This window comes from Oncorhynchus keta, chromosome 4 (genome assembly GCF_023373465.1).
Source record: "Oncorhynchus keta strain PuntledgeMale-10-30-2019 chromosome 4, Oket_V2, whole genome shotgun sequence".
Lineage (NCBI taxonomy): Eukaryota > Metazoa > Chordata > Actinopteri > Salmoniformes > Salmonidae > Oncorhynchus > Oncorhynchus keta.
In genome coordinates this window covers 69,688,065-69,716,062 of record NC_068424.1, presented here as the reverse complement: position 1 = coordinate 69,716,062, position 27,998 = coordinate 69,688,065, and the positions used below count along the sequence as shown (strand labels likewise).

General features: G+C 44.3%; 5 protein-coding genes and 1 long non-coding RNA gene across 9 annotated transcripts; 4 read left to right on the top strand and 2 right to left on the bottom strand.

Moving 5' to 3' along the window:
* The first annotated feature begins 1 nt into the window (after position 1).
* On the top strand, positions 2-2,946 carry LOC118373406 (uncharacterized). Its single transcript, XM_035759523.2, has 6 exons — positions 2-371; positions 694-753; positions 1,867-2,023; positions 2,211-2,294; positions 2,413-2,518; positions 2,594-2,946. The coding sequence occupies exons 1-6, from the start codon at positions 289-291 to the stop codon at positions 2,944-2,946; spliced, it is 843 nt and encodes a 280-aa protein (XP_035615416.2). The 5' UTR covers positions 2-288.
* On the top strand, positions 2,844-5,499 carry LOC127927543 (HIV Tat-specific factor 1 homolog). The gene is made up of 5 exons (XM_052514051.1): positions 2,844-3,225; positions 3,393-4,686; positions 4,856-5,044; positions 5,133-5,179; positions 5,282-5,499. The coding sequence occupies exons 1-5, from the start codon at positions 2,979-2,981 to the stop codon at positions 5,386-5,388; spliced, it is 1,884 nt and encodes a 627-aa protein (XP_052370011.1). The 5' UTR covers positions 2,844-2,978; the 3' UTR covers positions 5,389-5,499.
* A 143-nt stretch (positions 5,500-5,642) lies between these two features.
* Positions 5,643-8,754, top strand: rnaseh2c (ribonuclease H2, subunit C). The gene is made up of 5 exons (XM_035759530.2): positions 5,643-5,775; positions 6,896-7,050; positions 7,196-7,308; positions 7,644-7,763; positions 8,434-8,754. Exons 2-5 carry the CDS (start codon positions 6,897-6,899, stop codon positions 8,455-8,457), a joined length of 411 nt encoding a protein of 136 aa, XP_035615423.1. The 5' UTR covers positions 5,643-5,775; position 6,896; the 3' UTR covers positions 8,458-8,754.
* Positions 8,755-8,756: 2 nt separating this feature from the next.
* LOC118373407 (zinc finger and BTB domain-containing protein 3-like) lies at positions 8,757-12,604 on the bottom strand. Of its 3 annotated transcripts, none has more exons than XM_035759524.2 (2): positions 12,436-12,604; positions 8,757-11,317 (listed from the first exon to the last, which is right to left on the bottom strand). In XM_035759524.2, exon 2 carries the CDS (start codon positions 11,313-11,315, stop codon positions 9,537-9,539), a length of 1,779 nt encoding a protein of 592 aa, XP_035615417.1. In that variant the 5' UTR covers positions 11,316-11,317; positions 12,436-12,604; the 3' UTR covers positions 8,757-9,536. The 3 variants fall into 3 exon arrangements, with proteins under 3 accessions (XP_035615417.1, XP_035615419.1, XP_035615418.1); XM_035759526.2 differs by lacking the exon at positions 12,436-12,604 and adding an exon at positions 12,208-12,422; XM_035759525.1 differs by lacking the exon at positions 12,436-12,604 and adding an exon at positions 11,464-11,594.
* LOC118373411 (uncharacterized) lies at positions 11,782-15,145 on the top strand. Of its 2 annotated transcripts, none has more exons than XR_004823420.2 (3): positions 11,782-11,900; positions 14,391-14,488; positions 14,594-15,145. It is a non-coding gene; the product is annotated as an uncharacterized LOC118373411 (long non-coding RNA). The 2 variants fall into 2 exon arrangements; XR_008128014.1 differs by having other exon boundaries at positions 11,820-11,900; positions 13,265-14,488.
* LOC118373408 (fermitin family homolog 3-like) lies at positions 15,101-27,029 on the bottom strand. The gene is made up of 15 exons (XM_035759528.2): positions 26,994-27,029; positions 24,877-25,001; positions 24,344-24,577; positions 24,043-24,159; positions 20,053-20,221; positions 19,842-19,944; positions 18,873-18,980; positions 18,493-18,627; positions 17,964-18,010; positions 17,662-17,786; positions 17,324-17,430; positions 16,956-17,168; positions 16,210-16,334; positions 15,730-15,871; positions 15,101-15,558 (listed from the first exon to the last, which is right to left on the bottom strand). Exons 2-15 carry the CDS (start codon positions 24,998-25,000, stop codon positions 15,379-15,381), a joined length of 1,929 nt encoding a protein of 642 aa, XP_035615421.2. The 5' UTR covers position 25,001; positions 26,994-27,029; the 3' UTR covers positions 15,101-15,378.
* Between the last annotated feature and the right edge of the window lie 969 nt (positions 27,030-27,998).

Sequence of the window (27,998 nt, the reverse complement as noted above, 5' to 3'; positions counted from 1 at the left end):
ATTATTTACTATCAGACATTAAAATGTCATTACTTTCATGTTATTGAGGTTATTCATTAGTGTAACATTATTTGTCCTATATATTTTCTTACTCATAGTGAAGACAGCAAAGATACTCAGGTTTATCCAATTCATCTGTGATGACAGTAATGTCAATATACCCCATGTTCCTCCCCCTATGAGAGACTAATCCAACTAACCCTTAATCCATGTTAATCCCAGGCGGCTGTTTGTGAGCCTTCGATTTCAAAGGTTTGTGGTTCCTGTCATGCCAGTAGTGAAAGATAAATGATGTCTACCTGGTATATGGACGGTGCTGAGGATAACCGAGGTGTTTATACAAAACAGGGACCAGAAGGACTGCTACAGAGGTGAGAGCGCAAACCAGAGAGAACCTCTCATGTATCCTTTTATTTTAGATAATACAGGGGTTGAATGGTTGCTGTGACTTGATGTGACTACTGGTATGATATTAAAGTATTTTTTATTTTTTTACTTGCTTTTTTAACACTGTTATTTTGATTATGAGAAGTATATTTTAGTTTATTGTACAGTATGAAAAAAGACAGAATCTATCCACCACCAGGGGTCATTGTCGCCTGTATGATGGAGTAATCCATGTCGGTAAACTCTGGAAATAAAATAATTAGTACATGTTCAGTAGGTCTGTTCTGTGTGTCTTCCTCCCCACAGTGAGCGCAGGAGGATAAAGCTGCAGAGTGACCTTGTGACCTTACAGAGGGATCAGCGCCTGTGAGTGAGCAGTGTACTTTTTATTTGGGAATCAAAATATATAAGAATGTGTGTGTGTGTGTGTGTGTGTGTGTGTGTGTGTGCGTGCGTGCGTGCGTGCGTGCGTGCGTGCGTGCGTGCGTGCGTGTATGCATGAGTGCCGGCGTGCATGCTGTCTGTGCAGTTGTGTAAAGTACTTCAGTAAAAATAAGTACTACTTAAGTCGTTTTTTGGGGGGTATCTGTACTTTACTATATATATTCTTGACTACTTTTAATTTTTACTTCACTACATTCATAAAGATGTACATTTTCTCTGACACACAAAAGTGCTCGATACATTTTCAATGCTTAGCAGGACAGGAAAATGATCCAACATACGCACTTATCAAGAGAACATCCCTGGTAATCATACTGCTTCTGATCTGGCGGACTCACTAAACACACGCTTCGTTTGTAAACGATGTCTGAGTGTTGGAGTGTGCCCTTGGCTATCTGTAAATTAAAACAACAAGGAAATAGTGCCGTCTGGTTTGCTTAATATAAGGAATTTGAAATGATTCATACTTGTATGAAACTACATACTGTGTTTTATTTTTTTACTTTTGATACTTAAGTATATTTAAAAACAAATTATTTTAGACTTTTACTCAAGTAATATTTTACTGGGTGCCTTTCACTTTTACTTGAGTCCTTTTCTATTGAGGTATTTTTTACTTTTACTCAAGTATGACAATTGGATACTTTTTCCACCACTGCGTCTGTATGTGTGTGCGTGCCTGCCTATCTGTGTGTATGTGTGTGCGTGCCTGCCTATCTGTGTGTATGTGTGTGCGTGCCTGCCTATCTGTGTGTATGTGTGTGCGTGCCTGCCTATCTGTGTGTATGTGTGTGCGTGCCTGCCTATCTGTGTGTATGTGTGTGCGTGCCTGCCTATCTGTGTGTATGTGTGTGCGTGCCTGCCTATCTGTGTGTATGTGTGTGCGTGCCTGCCTATCTGTGTGTATGTGTGTGCGTGCCTGCCTATCTGTGTGTATGTGTGTGCGTGCCTGCCTATCTGTGTGTATGTGTGTGCGTGCCTGCCTATCTGTGTGTATGTGTGTGCGTGCCTGCCTATCTGTGTGTATGTGTGCAGTAGCCGCGCTGTGCAGCTGCAGAGCCGGTGGCAGGAGCTGAGTGAGAGAGAGCATCAGGCGCAGCAGCAGAACAGGCAGCTGCTGCAGGAGTTTGACAGAGCCCAGGACACTCTGAGAGACATGGTCACCCGCAACGCCGCTATGAATACCATAAAAGTGAGGACACCAATATGAAAGAATTAAATGAACACACATGGCATGCACCACCCGCATGTGGAATGGTAGACATCCACCTACCTCCACACCTTGACAAACACAAACACTTACATACAATCTTCACCATTGTCCCTCTCTGGGCCACCAGATGACCCTGATCCCTAACTGTGACCACTGACCCCTCTAGGTGGAGTATGAAAGGTATCTGGAGGAGAGCTTCCCTCGCTGGCAGCAGCAGCTCAAACAGAAGACACTATCTGCCCAACGCAAGGTAGGCCTACCCTGCCGGACACCATAACAACAAGTCATTTATTAGATGTTTACAGATATCATATGTGATGTGATTTGAGACACACCAGGCTAGGTTAATCCTGTAGTTTATTCCACAGCGATTGGAGCAGCACCTGAAGGAGTGTCTGAGGAGTATGGAGGAGGACAATGCTGAAGAGAGGGGCTCCAGACCCCCCATTGGAGCCCAACCTCCACTTTCTCCATGTAACACCAACACACCCTTATACAGTTCACCTTAACTCCCACCAACATACCTCACTGTCATTTTTCTTTCTTTAGGTCATGTCCAACAGCTCCAGAATGCCGCTGCGCATCAAGAATACCACAACCAAAATGGCCACCAGGACTACATCCAAAATGGCCACCATCATCCCAGCATCCCTTCAATTCAGTCCTCCTGGTTGATTCATGCTCGTTCCCAATTGGTTGATTCCCAAACCAGAATGCACTCCAAACTCCAACAAAGAGACATGACTCACCAACCCGCTCACCGCCTCCACCCCTATGACCCCCAGTTCCTCTACCCCCTCAGCCTTACCCTGTCCAGCACCCTCAGTCCCTCTACCCCCCTCAGCCTTACCCTATCCAGCCCCCTCAGTCCTACTCTAACCCCAGTAAACACCACATTGTGATCCAGCAGGAGGCACCACCGGCAGGGTTCCCCATGCAATGGGCTGCTGGAGTCGCCACGGCTGGGCTCCATTTCAGGGCCCCAGTGGGCCTTCAAACTTCCTGGACAAGCCCTGCCATGCCGGATACCCAGGGATGGAGAATAGTACAGGATGTGGCGGGGGAGGATCTGGGGAGGGTGGCCAGTGCAGCGACTAGTCCTGAAGGAGGGAGCAGTGTGGGACACAGACAGAAGAGAGAGAAGAGCAGCGATTTGGCACATGAGCTCGACATCAAACCAGGTAAGAACTGCTTCATATAATCTAAACGTGCCTAACTGTACACTAACCAACAATGAACCAGCAACAAAACCCAAGCTAACTGTCAACTCTGGCCACACTGGTCCGAGCTGACTGCTAAATGTAATTGTTGAACTCATCATAACCCAAATCTGTGTGTGCGTTTGCAGTGCGTCTGTCGAGTGGACATGGAGAGAGCAGTGAGAATAGCAGAACCTCCAGTCAGGCCAGTAAAGACAGCGTCAGTAGCAGGGAGAGGAGGAAGAGGAAGGAGAAGAATGGAGGAAGAGCAGGACAGAGTGCAACAGACAGGTCCTCTGCAGGATCCGGGGAGGTGGTTATTCCTGAGGCTTCAGTATCTTCTGCCTCTGTGGTCCAAAGCTCAGAGAATGATGGGACATCGGTGGTAGGGAGAAACAGGAGCAGGATGAGTAGGGGACTGGCTAACCTATTCAGTGCAGAGGAGACAGGAAGTCATAGAGACGAATCAGGGAGTGATAGGGAGTGGTCGGTGAGTCAAAAGGAGGAATCAAGTCAAATTCAAGAATCAGGGAGTCATAGGGTAGAGGCAGTGAGTCAAATGGAAGAGTCAAGAAGTCATATGCAGGCGTCAATGATTAAAAAGGAGTCAGTGAGTCATAGGGAGGAAGTAGCCAGTGAGGAAGAAGTAGGAGATAATGCCATGGAGGCCACAGAGGGAGAAGAGGAGAGTCTGGTTGGACTCAGTGCGGAGGAGGGAGCAACAGGAGAAGAGGAGAGTCTGGTTGGACTCAGTGCGGAGGAGTTAGCAACAGGAGAAGAGGAGAGTCTGGTTGGACTCAGTGAGGAGGGGGGAGCAACAGGAGAAGAGGAGAGTCTGGTTGGACTCCGTGAGGAGGGGGGAGCAACAGGAGAAGAGGAGGAGGAAATTAAACATGACAGAGAGGAGGGGAGGGAAACAAAGAAAGAAGAGGGAATGGGAGAACATGAAGGCGAAAAAGAGCAAGGAGAAGATCAGGATGAAGGCAATGAGGCACACCATAGAGACAGAGACGAAGGAGAGGAGGAGGAGGAAGAGGAAGAAGTCCAACCAGAGAGTGAGAGCGTTTCTATAAGGGAGCACACTGCAGAGGACGAGGAAGACAGGGAGAGGGGAGAGGAGGACGCAGAGGAGGCACAGGACTCAGAAGGGCAGGTAGAGCGCGAGGAGGTGGAACGGGGTGATAGAGGCATGGAGGAAGAGAGCGAGAACGAAAGAGAGGAATCACACACGTCTCAGAACGGAGAGATAGAAGAGGAGGATGTGGGAGTTGGGGATGAAAGAGATGATAATGAGGAGGGGTCAGAAGGTGAAGAAGATGGTGGCGAGGAAGAGGAAGAGGAGCAGCGTTGTCAGGATGCTGAGGAAGACTCGGCAGCAGGGCAACCTGAGGATGAAGAGGAGAGAGAGTCTGACGACAGCATCATCTCACCACCAGAACACAGGTAAAACACACTGATGATGATGATAAGACAATGACGATGATGAAGATGGTGATGATGGCGATGGTGATGATGATAAGGACGGTGATGATGATGAAAAGGACAATGATGATGGTGATGATAAGGACAATGATGATGATGATGATGACGACTCAATTGTTATGATTCTCAGGTCATCCAAATGCCTGGCAGAGGAGGAGGAGGAGGAAGAAGTGATCGGTGATAATGATGAAAATGATGATGGTGAAGATGATGAAGATGACAAAGTGAAAGGGTATTCATGGTCTGTGGATCCCTTTCCAGATGAGGATGATGACATTGAAAGTCTTCTCGCTCCACAAGCAAAGTCTCAGGAAAAACAGTGAGTGTTGTTATTTCTTTGACAAATTACTGCTCCAAATTACTATCTCTGGACATTTTTCTAAAAAGGATCTTTGTTTTTTTTTAAGAGAGAAAGAAGAAAAGAAGAAGACAGTCGTCCTTGTCAAACCCAAAGGTAAGATCACTGCAGACTGCACTTAGGTATCCACAGATACAACTTAAAAAGGTTAGCTACTCGCACTATTTATAACCTAACCTGTACCATCTGTCTTTTCAGCCATATATGAAGACTTGGACAGTTTCTCTGAAGTAAAAGCACTTCACAAAAAGAAAGGGGCTAATCAGGACACAGACTCAGAAGAGTTTGATCACTTCTACGACTGACAAGCCTTGTGTTCCAGCTCACCTAAAACCTCAACAAGATATGAGTGACTGCAATTCTAATGCCAGACTTCTAAATCCACAACACTTGAACATGAAATCCACAACACTTGAACATGAAATGAACATTCCTTATCTAATGTCAATATGCACCGAATGTAAACCATTAGCATTTTATTAAAAAGAGAATATTGAAAATGCTGTTTTGAGATTGAGATATAATTACCACTCCAGCACAGTAGGGGGCAGCACACCCCAAATGAGTTGAGACTGCACGCGCCAAAAGCATATCTTTCTGTGGTGAAGAAGAAGATCTTATCCAATCACGTCGAAGTTTACTTGCCCTCATGGAAATTGGAGGAAAACATTAGAAATCTTGACGGTTGAAAGGTAAATATTGAGATATGTAGCAGAGAAACTGTCCCAAGTCTTCATATATGGCTGAAAAGACAGATAGTACAGGTTAGGTTATAAATAGTGCGAGTAGCTAACCTTTTTAAGTTGTATCTATGGATACCTAAGTGCAGTCTGCAGTGATCTTACCTTTGGGTTTGACAAGGACCACTGTCTTCTTCTTTTCTTCTTTCTCTCTTAAAAGAAACAAACATCCTTTTTAGAAAAATGTAGAAGTCTGCTTCTACACCTGCATTGCTTGCTGTTTGGGGTTTTAAGCTGGGTTTCTGTACAGCACTTTGAGATATCAGCTGATGTAATTAGGGCTAAATAAATACATTTGATTTTGATTTGTATTTATGGTTGAGTCGTTACTGTATAGTGTAACTGTGTTTTTCAGGCCACATACTGTATCAGTATTCTTAACCAAATGTTTGAAATGTGTTTGCGAAAGTGCCTTAGAAAATCTATCTGAATGCTGAGCAAGGGAATCAGTCCATTGTCATTGACTAGACAAGCTAGCTAGCTAACGATAAATCAACGTTTGACCAATTATACTGTTATCATCCGGTTGATAAGGATTTATTTAAGTTTGAGAATTCGCTGCAGTGCATTCATTTTCCGTAAAGGGGTATACTATAAAGGCAGATCAATGACTTAGCCAGCTAACTTGCCAAAAATATTTTGAAAAGTTTTTTTTTTTTTTAGAAAGTTACGTTTGAAATTGGCAACAACCAAATACACATCTAAATGTAGCTTTCTTAATTACCCCAAAAATAAACATTAATTTCTGGTTGTTTATCAAAGTTAGCTGGCTAACTCATTGATCTTGCTTTGTAGTATTTATTTAACTAGGCAAGTCAGTTAAGAACAAATTCTTATTTACAAAGATGGCCTACCCCTCTGGTCGTGGGTCCCCATTGCACTTCTTGTGTTGTGTTTTCACTTTGACCGAGGAAGTAACTTTCTACAGCCGCTAAAGATAAACACTGAATTCACCACACCATTTACTTCCATCGAAGTGTGATACCTAAGTGTCCATACAGAGAACATGTTGGTAATTATAATAGTGAATATGGGCCATATACTTGTTTTGGACATTTTGCCACTCTTTCAGGATGTCATCCAATTGCAGTGTGACCACATTACAGCTGGACTCAGTGAGCCAGGCAGAATGCCCCTCTGTTCACCTGCTGCCCTGTGAGATAGAGCATGACGGGCCTGCAGAGGTGTCCCAGTTCTTCACAGCCACCATCAAAGACCGAAAACATGGTACATAGAGGCAGCAGTAGCTGCATGCATTCTGTACATAGACTGTGGAAGACCAACATCTGATGTCACAGAGTGCTGTGTGTAGCCTACTGTCAATACAGATTACTTTAATACGGTTTGTGTGTCTATTCCACATTTTCCACAGAGAAAACGGTGTCGTTCAGGGGTCGTGGGTTAAAAGGTCAGGATGTCAGCTGTCCACAGGGCTATACAGGCCTGGTGCTGAGAGAGGTCAACAAATCAGGCTCTGACCAGGAGGTAAACAGTAAACACTGCCAAAATCATCACTCTGGCCAACATCCACATAATCTACTGTAGCAGGTCAACAACTCACAAAGAATGCTCTCAGAATCTCCTCTAATCTATCTGTAATCACCAACCATTGTCCACAAGCTCTTGCCACTGGGCAACAACTCAAAGAAGATAGCTATAATCCGTTTTTGAGCTGTGAACCCCACACATCAACCAGGAAATATGAAACTCTTCCTTTTCCATTGTCTGCAGCAGGAACACACTGTATAACACTATATTGCATATTTAAACTCTTCACACACTGACAGTAATTATATATGTGAGGTAATGTGTGTGTCCAGGACAGGACTGTGAAGGTGTCCTCAGTGTTCCATAAAGTCACCTACTGGAACCTCGAGACTTCGCCCAACTCTGATGACGGCATCGCCATGGCAATGGCCTGGCCAGATCTGGCAGAAGCGGTGTGTGTAATACAATCATTTGTTTTACTCCATTAATCAAAATTGAATTGTATTTGTCACATGCGACGAATACGACCGGTGTACATCTTTACCGTGAATGCTTACTTACGAGCCCTTTCCCAACAATGCAGAGTTAAAAAGTACGAAAAATTGCAAAAAGGAAATAGTAACGCAATAAAATAACAAAAACGAGGCTATATACAAGGAGTACCGGTACCGAGTAAATGTGCAGTGGTATGAGGTAATATATAAATGTAGGTTAGTGTAAAAGTGACTAGGCAATCAGGATAAACAGTAGCAGCAGCGTATGTGATGTGTGGGTAGTTTACAGTGAGTGTGCAGAGCCGGTGCAAGAGAGTCAGTGCAAATAAAAAGGGGGTCAATGCAAATAGTCAGGATATCCATTTGACTAACTGTTCAGCAGTCTTATAGATTGGGGGTAGACGCTGTTAAGGAGCCTTTTGGTCCCAGACTTGGCGCTCTGGTACCGCTTGCCATGCAGTAGCAGAGAGAACAGTCTATGATTTGGGTGGCTAGAGTCTTTGAAAATGTTTAAGGCCTTCCTCTGACACCGCCTGGTATAGAGGTCCTGAATGGCAGGGAGCTCGGCCCCAATGATGTATTACCATACATGGCCCACGGGTAATAACACATTATTCATATTTGACAGATACATGGGCCGGTGGATGACTGACATGGAAGAGGCCAGAGCAAAGAAGATCAATCCCTTCTCTACCCTCCTTTTCATGCTGAAGACTGCCTCTAAACACATTTTGGTTGTGTTTTCAGTAGCCATTGCTTAGTTTGTAAAAATAGGAATAATGGACAATGGGTAGAACACTCCTCACAGTCCCTAGTGTTGTAGTGGACACTGTCTATCTTTTACAGATCCATAGGGGTGAATTGTGCTTGCTGCTTCTTGTGACTAATGTTATTTTTGTTGTATTTTTCTGTCATCAATTATACTCATATTACAGACCATTGTGATACAGATCGTGTTGGAAGTCATTTATTGAGCAGTACTCCAATGTTAGACTGAAGAAATGTGTCCTATTCATAGCAATGAAGTAGTATTTTTATTTTTATTTTACCTTTATTTAACCAGGCAAGTCAGTTAAGAACAAATTCTTATTTTCAATGACGGCCTAGGAACAGTGGGTTAACTGCCTGTTCAGGGGCAGAACGACAGATTTGTACCTTGTCAGCTCGGGGGTTTGAACTTGCAACCTTCCGGTTACTAGCCCAACGCTCTAACCACTAGGCTACCCTGCCACCCCCGATTCAGCCAATCGTAAAAGTTGGCAACAATGGAGACTTACAGGTAGAAGTATCACAGACCATTACGCTATTAGTGTTGACAAAAAACAGTACCCTTGACAACTGCCAATTAATCTGGAATATATAACATAGTACAGTACACAAAGTATTTTGGCACTGAGGTCATAGTAAGACAACTGGTACAATATGTAAAAGACAAAAGTCCTGAAAGTCCCATTTAAAATAGCTAAAACACCACCAGCCCCTGTCCTTTAGGAATGCCAGCACCAGCTTGTTGACTGAGCACCGGGCCCACTCAGTCCTGGGAATGGGCATGTCTGAAAATACCATCCTGGTGGAGGGAAACACGTATCTGACATATCCCAGATCATTTGGAAGTATCTCAGATCATTGCCATGGACATGCAAGACCAGGATGTCTGGTGTTGGAAGGGGGAAGGCATAAATAATGTGTCATTCTCTGTAGCATGGAGAAGTATACAGCTAGCTGTGTGTGCTAGCTGTGTGGAGGCTGGCCCTCCTCAGTGTCTCCTTTACTGCGTTTGGCTGGCAGGCTGGAGTCATGAGCCTTCCTAATGTGGCGGTACAGGTCACCTGACTGCGTGTAGCTACGGTAACAGTAGCGGCACTCGTAGGGACGCTCACGTGTGTGCACGATGGCGTGTCGCCTCAGGGTGTACGCGCACGAGAACGTCTTTCCACAGACACTGCACGTGGGGACGTCCTCGACATAGTTCCCCATGGAATCCTGGAAGTAGACGGGCTGGTCGGAATGTTGGCCCACGGAGGGGAAGAGGGAGGAGGGGAAAGGGGGAGCATCAGAAGAAGTGGAGCTGGGTCCGGAGGGGGAGAAGGAGAAGGAGAAAGGCTCAGAGGGGTGGGAGTGGGTCATTTGGAGTGAGGCGTGGTGGGGGTGAGGAGGGATGAAGTGGGGGTTGTTTAGTTCATCTCTGTCTTTATTATCATCGTTAAACTCATTCCTGTCCTCTACCTCCATCATCCCTCGTTCTCTACCCCCATTCATTCCTCTCCTTATCATTACTCCTTCCATCTCCTCAAACTCCTCATCTGAGATCACTATGGCCTCCACCTTTACCTTCACCCCTTCCCCCTGCTCCACCTCCTCCACTCCCACAGTCCCCATGTCAGCGTGTTCACTAGCCTCCTTGCTCTCCCTCTCTGACCCCTCATGCTGCAGCCCGTCAGGCCTTGACAGGGCTGAGGTTTGGCCCTGATGGGTTACAAGGTTCAGGTTGGGAGGTGAGGTGAGGAGTGAGTGTGGAGGCTGTATTCTAATCTGAGGGTGTGTGTTGATACTGAGACCATGCTGCTGGCATTGCATGCCTGGTGTGATTACTGTGCTCTTGTTAGAGACAGGGTCATGGCTGTCCTGTTCTGGGCTGGAGGAGCTGCTGTGGTCAGACTGGGTCAGTATCCCCACCATGGAGCTGGAGCCATCAGTCTGGGTCACAGGTACCACTGATGATGCACCTGCTGATGAAGAGGGCTGGCGATGGTGGCTACTGAGATTGTATGACTCTGTGGAGCTGCAGGGGCTGCAAAGGGCCGAGCCCCCCTGAACCTCTCTCTGACCTCCCAGCCTGAGAGAGGGACCGGAGGAAAGGCTAACCAGCTCACCCACATGAAGGAGGGCGTGGTCCATGCCCGGCTGGGTGGTGTCGGCCATGTCAGGACTCAGAGGGGCGTGCGCATGAACCTCCACCCTCCTCTCTGACCTCGTATAACAGCCCAACTGGCTTCTCTGCATCGCCACAGACTGAGACACTGACATCGCCATCACTTTGGCAGCTCCTGTTGCCACCATGCCAACTCCGGGTCCACTTGCACCCACCACCGCCACTCCACTCTCCTCCGGGCGCGTGCTGTCTGCCTCAGCTGGTGGTGGTCGGTGCTGTAGCCGTCTCTTACACACCCGGACCACCTCGTTCATGTGGAGGAAGCTCGCTGCCGCCAGCACGTCCTCTGCTGGGGGAGGGGCCTCAAGCCGCAGCACACCCTCGTACATGAAGTCTAACAACAGGCCGAATGCCGCCGCCGTCACAATGTCCCCGTCCAGCGTGACTGAGCTGGCCCCGGTGCCCCCTGGGGGATCAGAGTAGAACATGTGGAAGAATGGAGAGCAGGAGGCCAGGACAGCACGGTGGGCCAGGAAACGTGAGGAACTCACGAAGACGGTGCAGTCGCACAGGAACCCACGCTGACGCTGAGAACGCAGGCCTGACAGGAGCTGTAGGGCGTGCCGGGGGAACTCCATTACTGTAGAGAGAGAAGGGAGACAGAGAAAGAGCAAGGGAGTGGAGAAGAGAGAAGGGGGGTTGGGAGAGAGAAGGAAGAGAGAGAGTGAATTACAAGGAGATCTGATGGATAGGAAGACAGAAAGAAAGAACCAGTGAAGCACCTACTGGAATGTGACAGTGTGCTCCCTCACACTGGCAATCAGTCTGCTTCAGAGAAGTCGAGTTGGACTGCCTCCCTTGTCTCAACAGACTGTTGCCATGGTTACTCCATGGATTATCAATCTGACTGAAGTCACCCTAAAAAAACACGCAATAGTCTCTACTAGACAATGTTGAATAAAACTATATTTACATATACTTTACCAGTAGTACCTGCTGTTGGCCCTTTTGGCGGTAGGAGGATGGAAAGGGTTGTTAAACCGACTCTTGTAGGTTGTACAAGTGTTTGTCACGTGCGAATTGCATCAGTATTTGAAATAAAAACCGGAAATACCAACCATATACTGTACAGACCAGTGTATGAAAAACGGGCTAATAACACTTCCCTGTGGCTATTTTGTCTCAGATTACTCCTACATAAAGTCAAATTAAGTGGACAACAGGTAAAGTAAATTAAAGGGGACGTTTATTCAACATTCTGACTGTTCATGGCCTGTCCGGGAATACTGAGTTTACATAGAGACAAGTGCGTAAGTGTTTCACTCTAGGATTCTAATTGAGGATATCGCCTCGTTAGTCCTCAGGCACTGGTTACCCTCCTTGTATGCATGATAAAGGCAAGAAAATATATCCGTAATTTTCAATAGCTATACATCAAGCACTGTTATTCATCAATAGAAAACAATACAGTTTCTTAGTAACGAGTAAGTGCACAATAAACACAAATGATTAATGTATTTGAATATTTACCAGTTATGCGAGGTTTATAGCTATTTGATACTCGCTGGACCAATATTAGCAAGCTAACTGGTAGCTTGCTAATACTAAATTATGACCATTTTAGCCCGTACATCTCTAAATAAACATATTTTAGATCACTTGATAAAGCCTTTATCGGGACATGTACCAAAATGTAGTTGGAAACACTATTGTTATATTTAAATCTATCATTAGCCCGCTGCTACAAGATATTCTTACCTGCTAAAAACGTAGCCTCTTTTCTTTATTGACACAAAACAAAGGGACAAAGCCCATTACTGGCACCTACTGGTTGGAGTGTGAACAAAGTGCCTGCTTTTTTACATTTCGTGCAATTATTTTTAACTATATATGTCAATCTATATTTTGCCAGTGAGTTTTACCACAGTAATTTATTGTGCTTCCGTAAGAACATTCAACATTTGCGCTTTGAAACTTTTCTTTAGTAGGCATGGCAGTAGGCAGGCCGGGCACCATAACGTTTTAATTATTGTGGTAGCTTGCCTTGCTGTGTAACTTAATGTTATGAGAGTTGAGAGAGATCCATTCCATATTGAACCGACAGTCACGGAGCATCGGCAATTCCAATAACGATGGACAATTTATAGAAAATGTTGATGGCAAAAAAATATAAACAAACTCGTTGAAGACTGAATACAGCCCCCGTGGGAAAATGAGTTCAATATCGCTGTACTACAGTAATGTCAAAGAAAAGACTACAGTAAATACAACAGTATTGTACAGTTTGCATATAACACTACAGTAAATACTAAAGTATTCTACAATCTGCAAAAATACTACATTAATTACTATAGCATATACTACAGTTCTTTTACTACAGTATTTGTACTGTAGTTCACTTTTAATACTATAGTATATTACAGTAAATACTACAGTATTCACTGTAGTGTTTTTGCAGACTTTAGTGAATACTACTAAAGTAAAGTCCGTAAAAACACAAAAGTGAATACTATAGTATTTATACCATGGTATACTGTAGTATTTTGTTTATGTGGGTAATCACAAGTGTGCATGTGTTGTCTTTCAGGACAAGGATGCCCGCCTGTCCATGTCTCTGTCCTTTGCTCTGCACTATGGAGCCAATCAGATGGAACTTCACATAAATCCTGTTATAAAAGCATCTTATTTCATCCCACTGCTCCATCATTTCACATTACTGCACTATAAACATGACATGCACCCCTACAATCTTTACTCCTCATTTACATTGAGTGCACAAAAAAGTTTGGATTGATTGATTGATTTTGTCCGGGGGAAAAAAACATACATAACACTAAGATGACCGGGATTGCACAGTAAAGTTGGGGACTTATTTCCATTGTGGTCCCTATTTTTTTTTGTTACATAAATACATAAACAATTACATAGAGACGAAAAAATACTGAATCTCCAGATGAGTATGATGTGGTTTTAAGTACAATTCTTACCAGTTTGGCTGGTAGCTTATTCTTTAGATGTTTGTGGCTGTTGGTGAACCATGATGTGCAGGCATAATCAAGTGACACTGGACTGGTGCACTTGCCAGAGTTTTTAGGGTGTCTATAGCTAGGTTTCCATTCAGTTGGCGACAGATTTTCATGTGAATATTGTGGTAAACCGTGGGGTGTTGGGCTGAGCTGCAGAAAAAAACACACAACCCTCCCCTGTGTCCCCCCAAAAACACAAAACCCTCCCCTCTGTCCCCCCAAAAAACACACTACCCTCCCCTGTGTCCCCCGAAAAAACGCACTACCCTCCCAAAATAAAAAAGAAAAGGTTGGCAACCCTCCCGTGTTTTGGACCACCCCTCACCCCAGTCCAATCTGTCCCTAAGCACTGTGAAATTATTTGTTGCCCAAATAAGGAGGGCTTTCTGGGAAGGCTTAATAGCCTACTCCTACCTTTACAAGCATGCTCAATTCATGATTTCTTTAAGTGCTTTAAGTCCTGGAATATGCTTAATCTGGATCTGGGAAACTTGCCATAGAGCCTCTCATAGATGGGCTTCCTTTGATGCCTGTATCCTCCCTTTGCTCCAGGCATGAGGAGAGACTGTGACCTGGCCAAATTCACTGATGTCCCCAAATCCTTGTCTGATAACTTAAAGTATCAGAGTGCTGTCATTGTCTAAATGCATAAGTATTTTTCTTTATGTGTTTCTGGTTTTTGTGCAGAGGCTATCCAGTTCTTCTGGCTGGAGAATGGTGTATTGCTGACACATGGGGATACTGAGGGGGAAACTACTTCCTCGCCCTAAAACTAAGACCCACATGTGAGTACCTCACACATGACACACACTCACGAAGGGGAGGATGTTAGATGGGATGGATAGAGAGGGAAGTGAATATTTACAAATTATATAAATCATCTGTTTTAGAGAGTATTCTGCCACAGGAGTAGGTGAAGAGGCTTATCTGCGCTTCGGAGGTAAAAGACATGGCTGAGTTTGTCATCAGACAGCTGTCGATTTCCAGTTCTGTCTAGACTGTTTCCATGGAAACGGATACTGTTCGGAACCAGAACCAGAAGACTGAATGAAGACTGTGAGTCTGAAAACACCCTCAACAACAGCTCTATTACCATACAGGCCACAGTACAGGCACAGAGACTGACGGGTGTTCCTGATAACACTATCACATGACTGGAAGACACAAAAGGATGCTATCTATCAGATGGGAAGCAGAAGGCACAAGCTGTGGTTTTGTCAACGGACAGTCTCAACTGTTCCACAGAGATAGGAAAACACACACACACACTGCATGCCTTCCTGTGGCTTCCTGTGCATTTAGCAACATTTCCGGAAACTGCCACCATACTCGAGGACATTCAACCATCAAGCCAAATACCTCATAGGGAAATTAAAAAGGGTCAACTTTTTTATGTATGTCAATAAACATATTTAATTCTGGATTTCAGAATTGACAATTCATTACATTGTTAATCATTTTCTATAACTTTCTATTCATGGGTCACCTCTTCCTTGATTTATTGAATAGTCAACTGCATGTCTGTTAGGATCCCAGCGCGGACTGGTTGTCATTTCTCTTCAAGGCTGCTGTAGCCGCACCCTAAAACACTCAAACTGTCCACTGGTGTATCTGCTGTATGGATATATAGATTGCTTCTTGGGCTATAGCTGCTGTATATTACTGGGTGAGGGTGTCACAGAGCCTCGTGGCCTCCCGTCAGCTTGTGGAAGAGCTCTTCGTTGAGTGTGTCACTCTGCTCGCGGCTGCGTGTCGACATGAAGATGTAGCCTCCAATGAACTCATGGACGATCTTACAGTCAGCCGTCACACAACTGAATGCTATGTTCACGTTCCCATCGAACTCTATGGCCACCTGTGGGTTAGTAAAACAAACAAACAAACAAACACAAACACACAAAAGACGAGCAAAGCTAAATGAGCAGGAAAAAGGGATACAGAGTTTAGTGTGTATTTGTATTACTAAAGGAGATTGTGTGCAGAAAAATGTGAACGTTTTGATTGTTTGATTGACGGGTCTGGTCACCTGTCGTATGTCCCAGTTGACGTTCCACTGCCTCATGTTGTTGTAGCGCCAGGTCTTGACCACTTCTCCCACCCCCAGGTCAATACGGATCAGGCGGTTGGGGGTGATGCCCAGCACCTCGTCCTTCCTGCTGCCCTTAAACCTGAACGGGTCAGAGACCATCCATTAGACTCAACTTTACCACAACTTATCCTTAGACCAGCCACTAGACTCAGCTTCACCACAACAACTTATCCTTAAACCAGCCACTAGACTCAACTTCACCACAACTTATCCTTAGACCAGCCACAAGACTCAACTTCACCACAACAACTTAACCTTAGCCAGCCATTAGCCTCTCACTAATCTTTGGTGATAGACTATTAACATAAATGTAAATTGTGGTAACTGCCCAGCTAGTGCATGCAAGATTTGATTCTAGGTACCGAGAATAGCCTGCTGTGAAACGTGTGATACACTGGGTTGCCAGATCCGCCTTACCTCACCACCACCAAGGAGATACCAAAGTCAGGCAGGGCCTGCCAGATCTGGAGGAAGCGGAGGAGGGCGTCAGTCAGGGAGAGCTGAGCCACGTTCTGATATGCCTCCAGGATACGAGGGGTCAACTGGGCATGGCCAGAGAGAGAGAGAGGGTCATGGTATATTATGTGGGGTTAGAAGGAAATAAAATGGTCTCAAAAGTGACTCAACTGTGTGGTACTATGTTGGACAACTGCCAAAATAAAGCACACACTTGAGTAAATGAGGGTTCTGGCAGCTCTATTGTGAAGTGTAATTTTCCTGGCATGGGTTAGGTCCTCTCATCCCTTTAGAGGGTCAGGTAAACGCCAATACATACACAGCCATTCTGAGTGATCACATTCAACCTATGGTAAATCATTTATATTCAGGATGACAATACCCCCATCCTCAGGGCACGAGTGATCAAAGGATGGTTTGATGAGCATGAAAATGATGTAACCCATACGCCATGGCCGTCTCAGTCATCAGCTCTCTGAGCACTTAGGGAAGATTCTGGAGCGGCGCCTGAGACAGCGTTTTCCACCACCATCAACACAAAACTAAATAATGAAATTTAGAATGGTGTTACATCCCTCCAATAGAGTTCCTGACACTTGAAGAATCTATGCCACGGTGCATTGAAGCTGTTCTGGCTCAACACCCCATTAAGACCCTTCATGTTGGTGTTTCCTTTATTTTGGCAGTTACCAAGCTCTACTTGGTACCTGTTTGGCCTTATACTTCTTGCTGTAGCGTGGAGAGACCAGGCTGTGTGTGTTGATGCTCATGCTGTCATCTGTGTGTGTGTTGGGGTTGGTCTGCTGCATGGCCAGGAAGGATCGGATGCTCTGGACCTCACTCTGGAATGAGCTGTCTGCCAGACTCTTCCCTTTAGAGGCCAGACGACACGCTGCCATCCAACTGGAATACTGCTCCTCCTATAGATAGAGAGAGACTACAGTCATGGGCAAGATCTTGGACCTTATAGTGGATCTTATCTACACTTTCAACAAATATTGCAAGAAATGTAGTACTCACGTATCTCGCAGTTTGTGTGTGTGTGTGTGTCTGTGTTTGTGTGTGTGTAACCCACATTTTCACAGCGCAGGTAGACCTCGTTCATGCCCTCTGGAGCTGGGATCAGAAGTTTGATGCAGAACTTTTGTCCAGCAACATTCACATCTGGAGCAGCCTCACAGCCTGAAAAGGTGAAAGGTTATTGTACTGTGTGAATAAGGTCATTGTACTGTTAGTATAAGCAGGTGAAAGAGACTAAAGACAATTGATCTAAGGGAGAACATCAATTGCATTTCCTTGATTCCTTCTCCTATGACCTTCTCATCCAATGGGTTTTGGGAAAGAGGCCAGGAGAGAGGATGCAAGAAATCAAGGAAATGTAATTGAGATTCTCCCTCAGTGTCTGCTTCATACCTTTGAGGTTGATCTGTTGAATGGGTTCTCCCAGGCTCTCCTCTTTGCTCTTATAGTAGGAGATGGAGGCATCCTTAAACTTGAACCAGTACTGCTTGTATCCCTTCAGAGTCAACCTCTTGGGCCTCAAACAGAAGTACACTGTTATTACTGCTTTACATGCTGTGGGAATGACTTTGTGGGTGTGTGCATGTGCTGATAATGCATGTTTGTGTGTGTGTACAATTTTGTGTGTTCCAGTCTAAAAATAGTGCAGGGAAACGAGGAATCAGACATTTTTTCACACAAATGTCGGATCTTACCGGAATATCTTCAAATAATCATTCAGCTCTGGGGCGGTCAGGTTCTCCTGTGTGGAAGCCAAAGCAACATGCAAATTATTCATTGTTTGACATCTGCTTTTCAAATAGGCATGGGAAATAATTCTGGCATCTGTGTCGATAAAAAATATATTATAATTGAATTCTACTGAATTTAACCTTTTACTGCAGGGGGCTAAATCAGAGTCACACCGACAGTTTATTGGTGGACTTAAACAAATCTACTTTTAAAATAAAGTACACACCTCCAACACAAGGTTATGGTCTTCAAAAAAAGAAGCATGTCAGATATTTGAGTTTGCCTCCCAATATTACACTTTATATACATCACAGAAGATAGAAACATAACCAATCCGTTTGACTTAGAAACACCAGAGGGGATTTGGTAATTTGACTACAGGAAAGGGCTACGCTACATTATTTATAATTCAAATACATAACTGAAATACATATCATATTTTGACTCACAATACAATATATTGTGGGAAATAAAGAGTCATAATGTTCTGACCAGCATGTCTTGGGGGCTGCTGTTCGCCCCATCCAGCTTGACCTCCAGGCACTGTAGGGCTGAGTCCAGGTCATCCATGGCCGGACTAGAGGTCATTGTCTGGGGCTCCGACAGGGACAGCTTGTTGATGTGGTACTGGGGGGCAAGAAGATGGGGGTTGAAGATGACAAGGGAGAGGTAGTCATAGTTATACTTACAGCACATTAGAACTAGGACAACAAGGGCCAGTTACATGTCAGTACGTGTTTGTGAACATGTTATATCTGGTTTAAAATGACAGCAGCTCATTTTGACAGTTGATGCTCTCTTTTGGTGAACGCTTGATGGGGTTCAGGTATTAGAATGAAGGCATATGTCTAGGAAGTATCCATTCTGTGTACCTGTATAGCTCCAAACAGCAGCATCTCCTCCTCAGTACAGTCTATGTCCTCCAGTAGGATGGCCCAGCGAGCCTGCTCATACATCTGGGTCAGACGCACCGCATCATACTGAGAGAGGGGTTGGGGTGAGGGGGCAGAGAGAGAGAGAGGGGTGAGGGGGCAGAGAGAGGGGTGAGGGGGCAGAGAGAGAGAGAGGGGTTGGGGTGAGGGGGCAGAGAGAGAGAGAGGGGAGGGGGCAGAGAGAGAGAGAGGGGGGGGCAGAGAGAGAGAGAGAGGGGAGGGGGGAGTGAGAGAGATAAGTGAGGGGGGAGAGAGAGAGAGGTGAGAGGGCAGAGAGAGAGGTGAGGGGGGAGAGAGAGAGAGGGGTGAGGGGGCAGAGAGAGAGAGGGGTTGGGGTGAGGGGGCAGAGAGGGGTGAGGGGGCAGAGAGAGAGAGGTGAGGGGGCAGAGAGAGAGTGAGAGGGGTGAGGGGCAGAGAGAGAGAGAGGTGAGGGGGCAGAGAGAGGGGTTGGGGGGGAGGGGGCAGAGAGAGAGAGAGGGGTGAGGGGGCAGAGAGAGAGAGAGGGGTTGGGTGAGGGGGAGAGAGAGAGGGGTTGGGGTGAGGGGGCAGAGAGAGAGAGAGGGGTGAGGGGGCAGAGAGAGAGAGAGGTGAGGGGGCAGAGAGAGAAAAATGTGAGGGGGCAGAGAGAGAAAGGTGAGGGGGCAGAGAGAAAGAGGTGAGGCGGCAGAGAAAGAAGGAGAGACAAAAGGGGAGAGAGATGAAAGAGTGAGAAAAAGATGAGAGCGAGAGGTCAGAAGAGGTCACAGAAGTGAGTCAGTGAAACCCAGATGGTTAGATTCCAGAGTAGAGTTCACACTTCTATTTTAGAGCCTATTTCCAATTCAACTATCACTTTCCATTCGGTATATCACACACATACACACACACACACACACGCACACGCACACGCACACACACAAATACACACACCTTGGGCTCCAGGTCATGGAAGCAGTAGTATTTGAAGCGCAGCCAGAGTCTGTCATTCTCCTGAACTCCCTGCTCCATCAGTGAACGAGAAGAGTCCAGCCACCTGAGATAGGAGAAAGGAGAGAGAGAAAGTACTTAGAATGAAGGACGACGACAGAGTGAAGTGAAGACCGAGACAGAGAAATGTGTGTGTGTGTGTGTATATGTCTACCTGCTGTGGATGTGGGCCTTGTCTACCACACTGGCGGGGCGGTACAGCTTAGCAATGGCCTCTGGGGGGGGAGCAGGCTGGGAGACTGACAGCATCTTGTACACCTTCTCAGTCTTAGGGGAGTCAGCGAAATGGGCAGGCATTCCATTATACAAGCAGGGGCGGGACACTGGGTAGGAAGGGGAACAGGACAGGGCCAATATTGGGTCAAATAGTGAAGACATCTAGATCGTACTACTACTGCTACTAGTACTACTGTTACTGCTACTACTACTGTTACTGCGAATACTGTTACTACTACTGTTATTGTTACTACTACTACTACCACTACTACTACTACCACTACTATTACTACTACTACTACTGTTACTGCTAATACTGTTACTACTACTGTTACTGTTACTACGACTACCACTACTGTTACTACTACTACTACTGTTACTGCTAATACTGTTACTACTACTCCTGTTACTGTTACTACTACTACTACTGTTACTACTACCACTACTACTACTACTACTACTGTTACTACTACCACTACTACTACTGTTACTACTACTGTTACTGTTACTACTAATGTTACTGTTACTACCGCTACTACTACTACTACTGTTACTACTATCGCTACTACTACTACTACTATCGCTACTACTACTACTGTTACTGCTAATACTGTTACTACTACTGTTACTGTTGTTACTACTACCGCTACTACTACTACTGTTACTGCTAATACTGTTACTACTACTATTACTCTTACTACTACTGTTACTACTACTGTTACTACTACTACTACTGTTACTACTACTGTTACTACTACTACTACTGCTGCTACTACTACTGCTACTACTACTGTTACTGCTACTATTACTGCTACTGTTACTTTTACTACTACTACTAATGTTACTACTACTGTTACTGTTACTACTACTACTACTACTGCTGCTACTACTACTGCTACTACTACTGTTACTACTACTACTACTGCTGCTACTACTACTGTTACTGTTACTACTACTGCTGCTACTACTACTGCTACTACTACTATTAGTACTACTGTTACTACTACTACTGCTGCTACTACTACTGCTACTACTACTGTTACTGCTACTGTTACTGCTACTACTACTACTACTACTGCTGTTACTACTACTGTTACTACTACTACTACTACTACTACTACTACTACTACTACTACTTCTGTTACCGCTAATACGGTTACTATTACTACTACTACTACTACTACTACTACTACTACTACTACTACTGTTACTACTACTGTTACCGCTAATACGGTTACTATTACTGTTATTACTGCTACTACTGTTACTACTACTGTTACTGTTACTACGGTTACTACTACTGTTACTATTACTGTTACTACTACTGTTACTACTACTACTACTACTGTTACTGATACTACGGTTACTACTATTGTTACTGCTAATACTGTTACTACTACTGTTAATGCTAATACTGTTACTGCTACTACTGTTACTACTCCTGTTACTGTTACTACTACTACTACTGTTACTGCTAATACCGTTACTACTGCTGTTACTACTACCACTACTACTACTACTGTTACTACTACCACTACTACTACTGTTACTACTACTGTTACTGTTAATACTAATGTTACTGTTACTACCGCTACTACTACTACTACTGTTACTACTATCGCTACTACTATCGCTACTACTACTACTACTATCGCTACTACTACTACTGTTACTGCTAATACTGTTACTACTACTGTTACTGTTACTACTACCGCTACTACTACTACTGTTACCGCTAATACTTTTACTACTACTATTACTCTTACTACTACTGTTACTACTACTGTTACTACTACTGTTACTGTTACTACTACTACTGTTACTACTACTGTTACTGTTACTACTACTGTTACTACTACTGTTACTACTACTGTTACTACTACCGCTACTACTACTACTACTACTGTTACTACTATCGCTACTACTACTACTGTTACTGCTAATACTGTTACTACTACTGTTACTGTTACTACTACCGCTACTACTACTACTGTTACTGTTACTACTACTATTACTACTACTATTACTCTTACTACTACTGTTACTACTACTGTTACTGTTACTACTACTACTACTGCTACTACTGTTACTGCTACTATTACTGCTACTGTTACTGTTACTACTACTACTACTGTTACTACTACTGTTACTGTTACTACTACTACTACTGCTGCTACTACTACTGCTACTACTACTGTTACTGCTACTATTACTGCTACTGTTACTGTTACTACTACTACTACTGTTACTACTACTACTACTACTGCTGCTACTACTACTACTACTACTACTACTGTTACTACTACTACTACTACTACTGTTACTACTGTTACTACTACTACTACTGCTGCTACTACTACTGCTACTACTGTACCTTCTGTAGCTCAGTTGGTAGAGCATTGCGCTTGTAACGCCAGGATAGTGGGTTCGATTCCCGGGACCACCCATACGTAGAATGTATGCACACATGACTGTAAGTCGCTTTGGATAAAAGCGTCTGCTAAATGGCATATATTATTATTATTATTATTACTACTATTACTCTTACTACTGCTACTACTACTATTACTGTTACTACTACTGTTACTGTTACTACTACTACTACTACTACTACTGCTGCTGCTACTACTACTGCTACTACTACTGTTACTGCTACTACTACTACTACTACTGCTGTTACTACTACTGTTACTACTACTACTACTACTACTGTTACTACTTCTGTTACCGCTAATACGGTTACTATTACTATTACTACTACTACTACTGTTACTACTACTGTTGCCGCTAATACGGTTACTATTACTGTTACTACTGCTACTACTGTTACTGTTACTACTACTACTACTACTGTTACTGTTACTACTACTACTACTACTGTTACTGTTACTACTACTACTACTACTGTTACTGTTACTACTACTACTACTACTGTTACTGCTAATACGGTTACTACTACTGTTACTATTACTGTTACTACTGTTACTACTACTGTTACTACTACTACTACTACTGATAATACGGTTACTACTACTGTTACTGTTACTAATACTGTTACTACTACTGTTACTGTTACTTACTACTACTGTTACTGTTACTGCTACTGTTACTGTTACTACTACTACTGTTACTACTACTACTACTACTGCTGCTACTACTACTGCTACTACTACTGTTACTACTACTACTACTGCTGCTACTACTACTGCTACTACTACTACTGCTGCTACTACTACTGCTACTACTACTATTACTCTTACTACTGCTGCTACTACTACTGTTACTGTTACTACTATTACTCTTACTCTTACTACTGCTACTATTACTGTTACTACTACTGTTACTGTTACTACTACTACTACTACTACTACTACTACTGCTGCTACTACTACTGCTACTACTACTGTTACTGCTACTGTTACTGCTACTACTACTACTGCTGTTACTACTACTGTTACTACTACTACTACTACTACTGTTACTACTTCTGTTACCGCTAATACGGTTACTATTACTACTACTACTACTACTACTACTGTTACTACTACTGTTACCGCTAATACGGTTACTATTACTGTTACTACTGCTACTACTGTTACTGCTAATACGGTTACTACTACTGTTACTATTACTGTTACTACTGTTACTACTACTGTTACTACTCTACTACTACTACTGATAATACGGTTACTACTACTGTTACTGCTAATACTGTTACTACTACTGTTACTGCTAATACTGTTACTGCTACTGTTACTGCTACTACTACTACTAATACTGCTACTATAGCAATTACTTAGTTACATAAGCTTTAAGCAAGCTTAGTTATTCTAATAACTAGTCAGACATAACGATGCAGGTTCTGCTCTTCATATTGTGATTGGTCAGCTGAGGGTCGATGGGGACATGATGATGTCATAATGTGTACCTGAGGTGAGAGGCACTTCTGTGAGGTCATACAGTTCCTCTGACAAGTCTCTAACTTTCTTCCTCTTCTTCTCCTCTACAGGTCGCAGCAGGGACAGCTCCTCTGGCCGACGGATGTCTGGAACCAGAGAGGAAGGAGAAAGAATGGAGGGATGGGTGAAAAAGTGTTTTGTGGAGTGCCAAACTTTCTTTCACTTAAAACAATAAGCAGTAATATGGTAGATTGTGGATTCCTTTGTTATGTTGATGTGAAAACAAACTTCTTGGAAAGAGAAAATAAAGTAATTGATTTCTGAACTCACTCAGCATCTTGCAGATGCCCAGCACAGTGCGGAACACAGGCCCAGAGAAGCAGACCCGGAGCCTGAGGTTCAGTCCGTTGGGCAGGCCCAGCCTCAGGGGCTTGTGCTGGGGCATGAAGATGAGCCCGGCATCTGCCTGGATGCCACACTTCTCAAGGGTCCAAGCCGTTCGCAGGAGCCACTGCTGCTTCTGCTCCCACCACAGGGCATGATCCGACCAGTCACGCTTTACCTCTGCACAGGGGAGGAAACTGGTGAGCCCTCTGACACAACATGTCCGCCATGCATCACCCACACAGTCAGTGCCTTGGGATCTACTTGAGGTGGATCATATGAGTGAATATCACCTCTATACAATGCTGTGTAGGATAGGGAGATTGCTGTTCTCCACCATACAGTGTGCACTATCTGAATACGTATGTGTGTGTGTGTGTGTGTGTGTGTGTGTGTGTGTGTGTGTGTGTGTGTGTGTGTGTGTGTGTGTGTGTGTGTGTGTGTGTGTGTGTGTGTGTGTGTGTGTGTGTGTGACTCACGTGACTTCTCCACCAGTTTGAGGATGACCCCACCTATGTGTAGGTCAGAGGTCACACTGACAGTGATGGGCGGAGCATCAGCTCCCAGCTCCTCCACCGCAACTGACAGGTCCCACGCTGCCATACTGAGAGAGAGAGAAATAGAAAGAGAGAGAGCGAGAGAGAAAGAGAGAGAATAGTAAGGGAGAAACAAGTGTTGGGTTGGGAAAAAGAATGAGAGAAAGAACGTGTGAAGGGGAGGACAGAAAATATGTATGTATGTCACATGAAACACACTTTCGAATCCCAACCACACATCCCACACAGACACACACCCTAGATGACAGGGTTCTTCTGACAAGTTCACTATGACAACACACACACACCCTAGATGACTGGGTTCTTCTGACAAGTTCAATATGACAACACACACACCCTAGATGACCGGGTTATTCTGACAAGTTCACTATGACAACAAACGCACACACCCTAGATGACCGGGTTCTTCTGACAAGTTCAATATGACAACAAACACCCTAGATGACCGGGTTCTTCTGACAAGTTCAATATGACAACACACACCCAATGATGACAAGTTCAATATGACACACACACCCTAGATGACCGGGTTCTTCTGACAAGTTCAATATGACAACACACACACACCCTAGATGACCGGGTTATTCTGACAAGTTCAATATGACAACACACACACACCCTAGATGACCGGGTTCTTCTGACAAGTTCAATATGACAACACACACACACCCTAGATGACCGGGTTCTTCTGACAAGTTCAATATGACAACACACACCCTAGATGACCGGGTTATTCTGACAAGTTCAATATGACAACACACACACCCTAGATGACCGGGTTCTTCTGACAAGTTCAATATGACAACACACACCCTAGATGACCGGGTTATTCTGACAAGTTCAATATGACAACACACACCCTAGATGACCAGGTTATTCTGACAAGTTCAATATGACAACACACACACCCTAGATGACCGGGTTCTTCTGACAAGTTCAATATGACAACAAACACCCTAGATGACCGGGTTCTTCTGACAAGTTCAATATGACAACACACACCCTAGATGACCGGGTTCTTCTGACAAGTTCAATATGACAACACACACCCTAGATGACCGGGTTCTTCTGACAAGTTCAATATGACAACACACACACACCCTAGATGACCGGGTTCTTCTGACAAGTTCAATATGACAACACACACACACCCTAGATGACCGGGTTCTTCTGACAAGTTCAATATGACAACACACACACACCCTAGATGACCGGGTTCTTCTGACAAGTTCAATATGACAACACACACACACCCTAGATGACCGGGTTCTTCTGACAAGTTCAATATGACAACACACACACACCCTAGATGACCGGGTTCTTCTGACAAGTTCAATATGAAAACACACACACACACCCTAGATGACCGGGTTCTTCTGACAAGTTCAATATGACAACACACACACACACACTTCCTATTTCTAACTTCAGCAATCATTCTGGACGCATACTTCCGCTTTCAGACCCTACCCAACCCCATCCTACCCAACCCCATCCTACCCAACCCAACCCTACCCGACTCTACCCAACCCAATCCTACCCAACCCAACACCATTAAATGTCCAACTGTGTGTGTGCACAGGAGGTTGGTGGCACCGAAATTGGGGAGGACAGGCTCGTGGTAATGGCTGGAGTGTAATCAGTAGAATGGTATCAAATACACCAGGTGTTTGATGCCAATCCATTAGCTCCGTTCCAGCCATTATTATGAGCCGTCCTCCCCTCAGCAGCCTCCACTGGTGTGTGTGTGTGTGTCATGTCAGTATGGTAATAACAACATGGTGTAAGGTTAAGCACTCTGTAACTTGACTAGTTGTCTTGTTCTACTTACAGCAAAGGAGTCAGAGTTTTGGCCCATTGATAGAATAGAAGCCTACTGCAGTCATATACTGTTCACATCCATCCCTCTGTCCCATCCTCCAACATCACAATCGACCAGAAAGACATCTCTCTATCTCTCTCTGAGACCCCGGGCGAAACACTCTCACACAAACAACACAGTCCGTCTCGCATTTGCTACACACTCTTGTGCATCTTACCTTCTCCACCGTCCAAAATGCAGGGGACTCTGGCAGCTTCTTTTAAAAAAGACCCACTACCCTTCTTCTGCTTGTTCTGTGAAACTACCCTTCTGGACTCATTTGGTGAAACCTGCCTATTCCACTTCCCCTCTCTCTCTGTTGGGTTGGGTCTTGAGTTGTGGTCTATGTATGATATGTGGTGCACATGTCAGTGCTGAAAAGGGTGTTCCTCCTTTGTCAGTTTCCGGCCACCGGAAGTGTGAGTGACAGTGACACTGAATTTAGCTCTATGTGTGTGTGTGTGTCAGTTATAATGACCGTATGTCAGTCTCATTGGTTCTGTAGCAGTCTGGGGAGGGTGGGTAGGGGAAGGAAGGGTCATGTGATCCATAAAGTAGACCAGGGTTCATCAACTAGATTCAGCCGCGGGCCGTTTTTTTTTCATGGGCAGATGGTCAGAGGGCCAGATCATCTGTAGACTGCAAATTGACCGCAAGAAGCCCAAACAGATGTAATATTTGACTAAAACATACTAAATTCAAACCTGGCTTAGTGTCTCTCTATTATGAGTGGGAATACTTTGGAAAAGATTTCCCAAATTAAAATCACTAGGAGATAATTTTCTGGTGTTTTTATAGTCTTTTAATGTCGAACAATATCAAAAGTAAAAAAAACTTTATAGAGCTCAGAAAACTTGGCCAAATAAAATCCCCCCGCAAGTTGGGGAACCACCTGCAGTAGGCTGTGTCAATTGACATGTGATGGACACACACACACAGTCTTGTACAGCTAACCTTGTGGGGACACACAATTCATTCCCATTCAAAATCCTATTTTCCCTAACCCTAACCCGTACTATTACCCTAACCCTAACCTTAACCCTAGCTCCTAACCCTAAAACTAACCAGTAACATAATTCTAACCTTAATCCTAAACCAACTAGAAATAGCATTTGACCTTGGAGGGACTAACAAAATGTCTCCAGTTGGTTAAATTATTATTTGTTTACTATATACCCCCCCA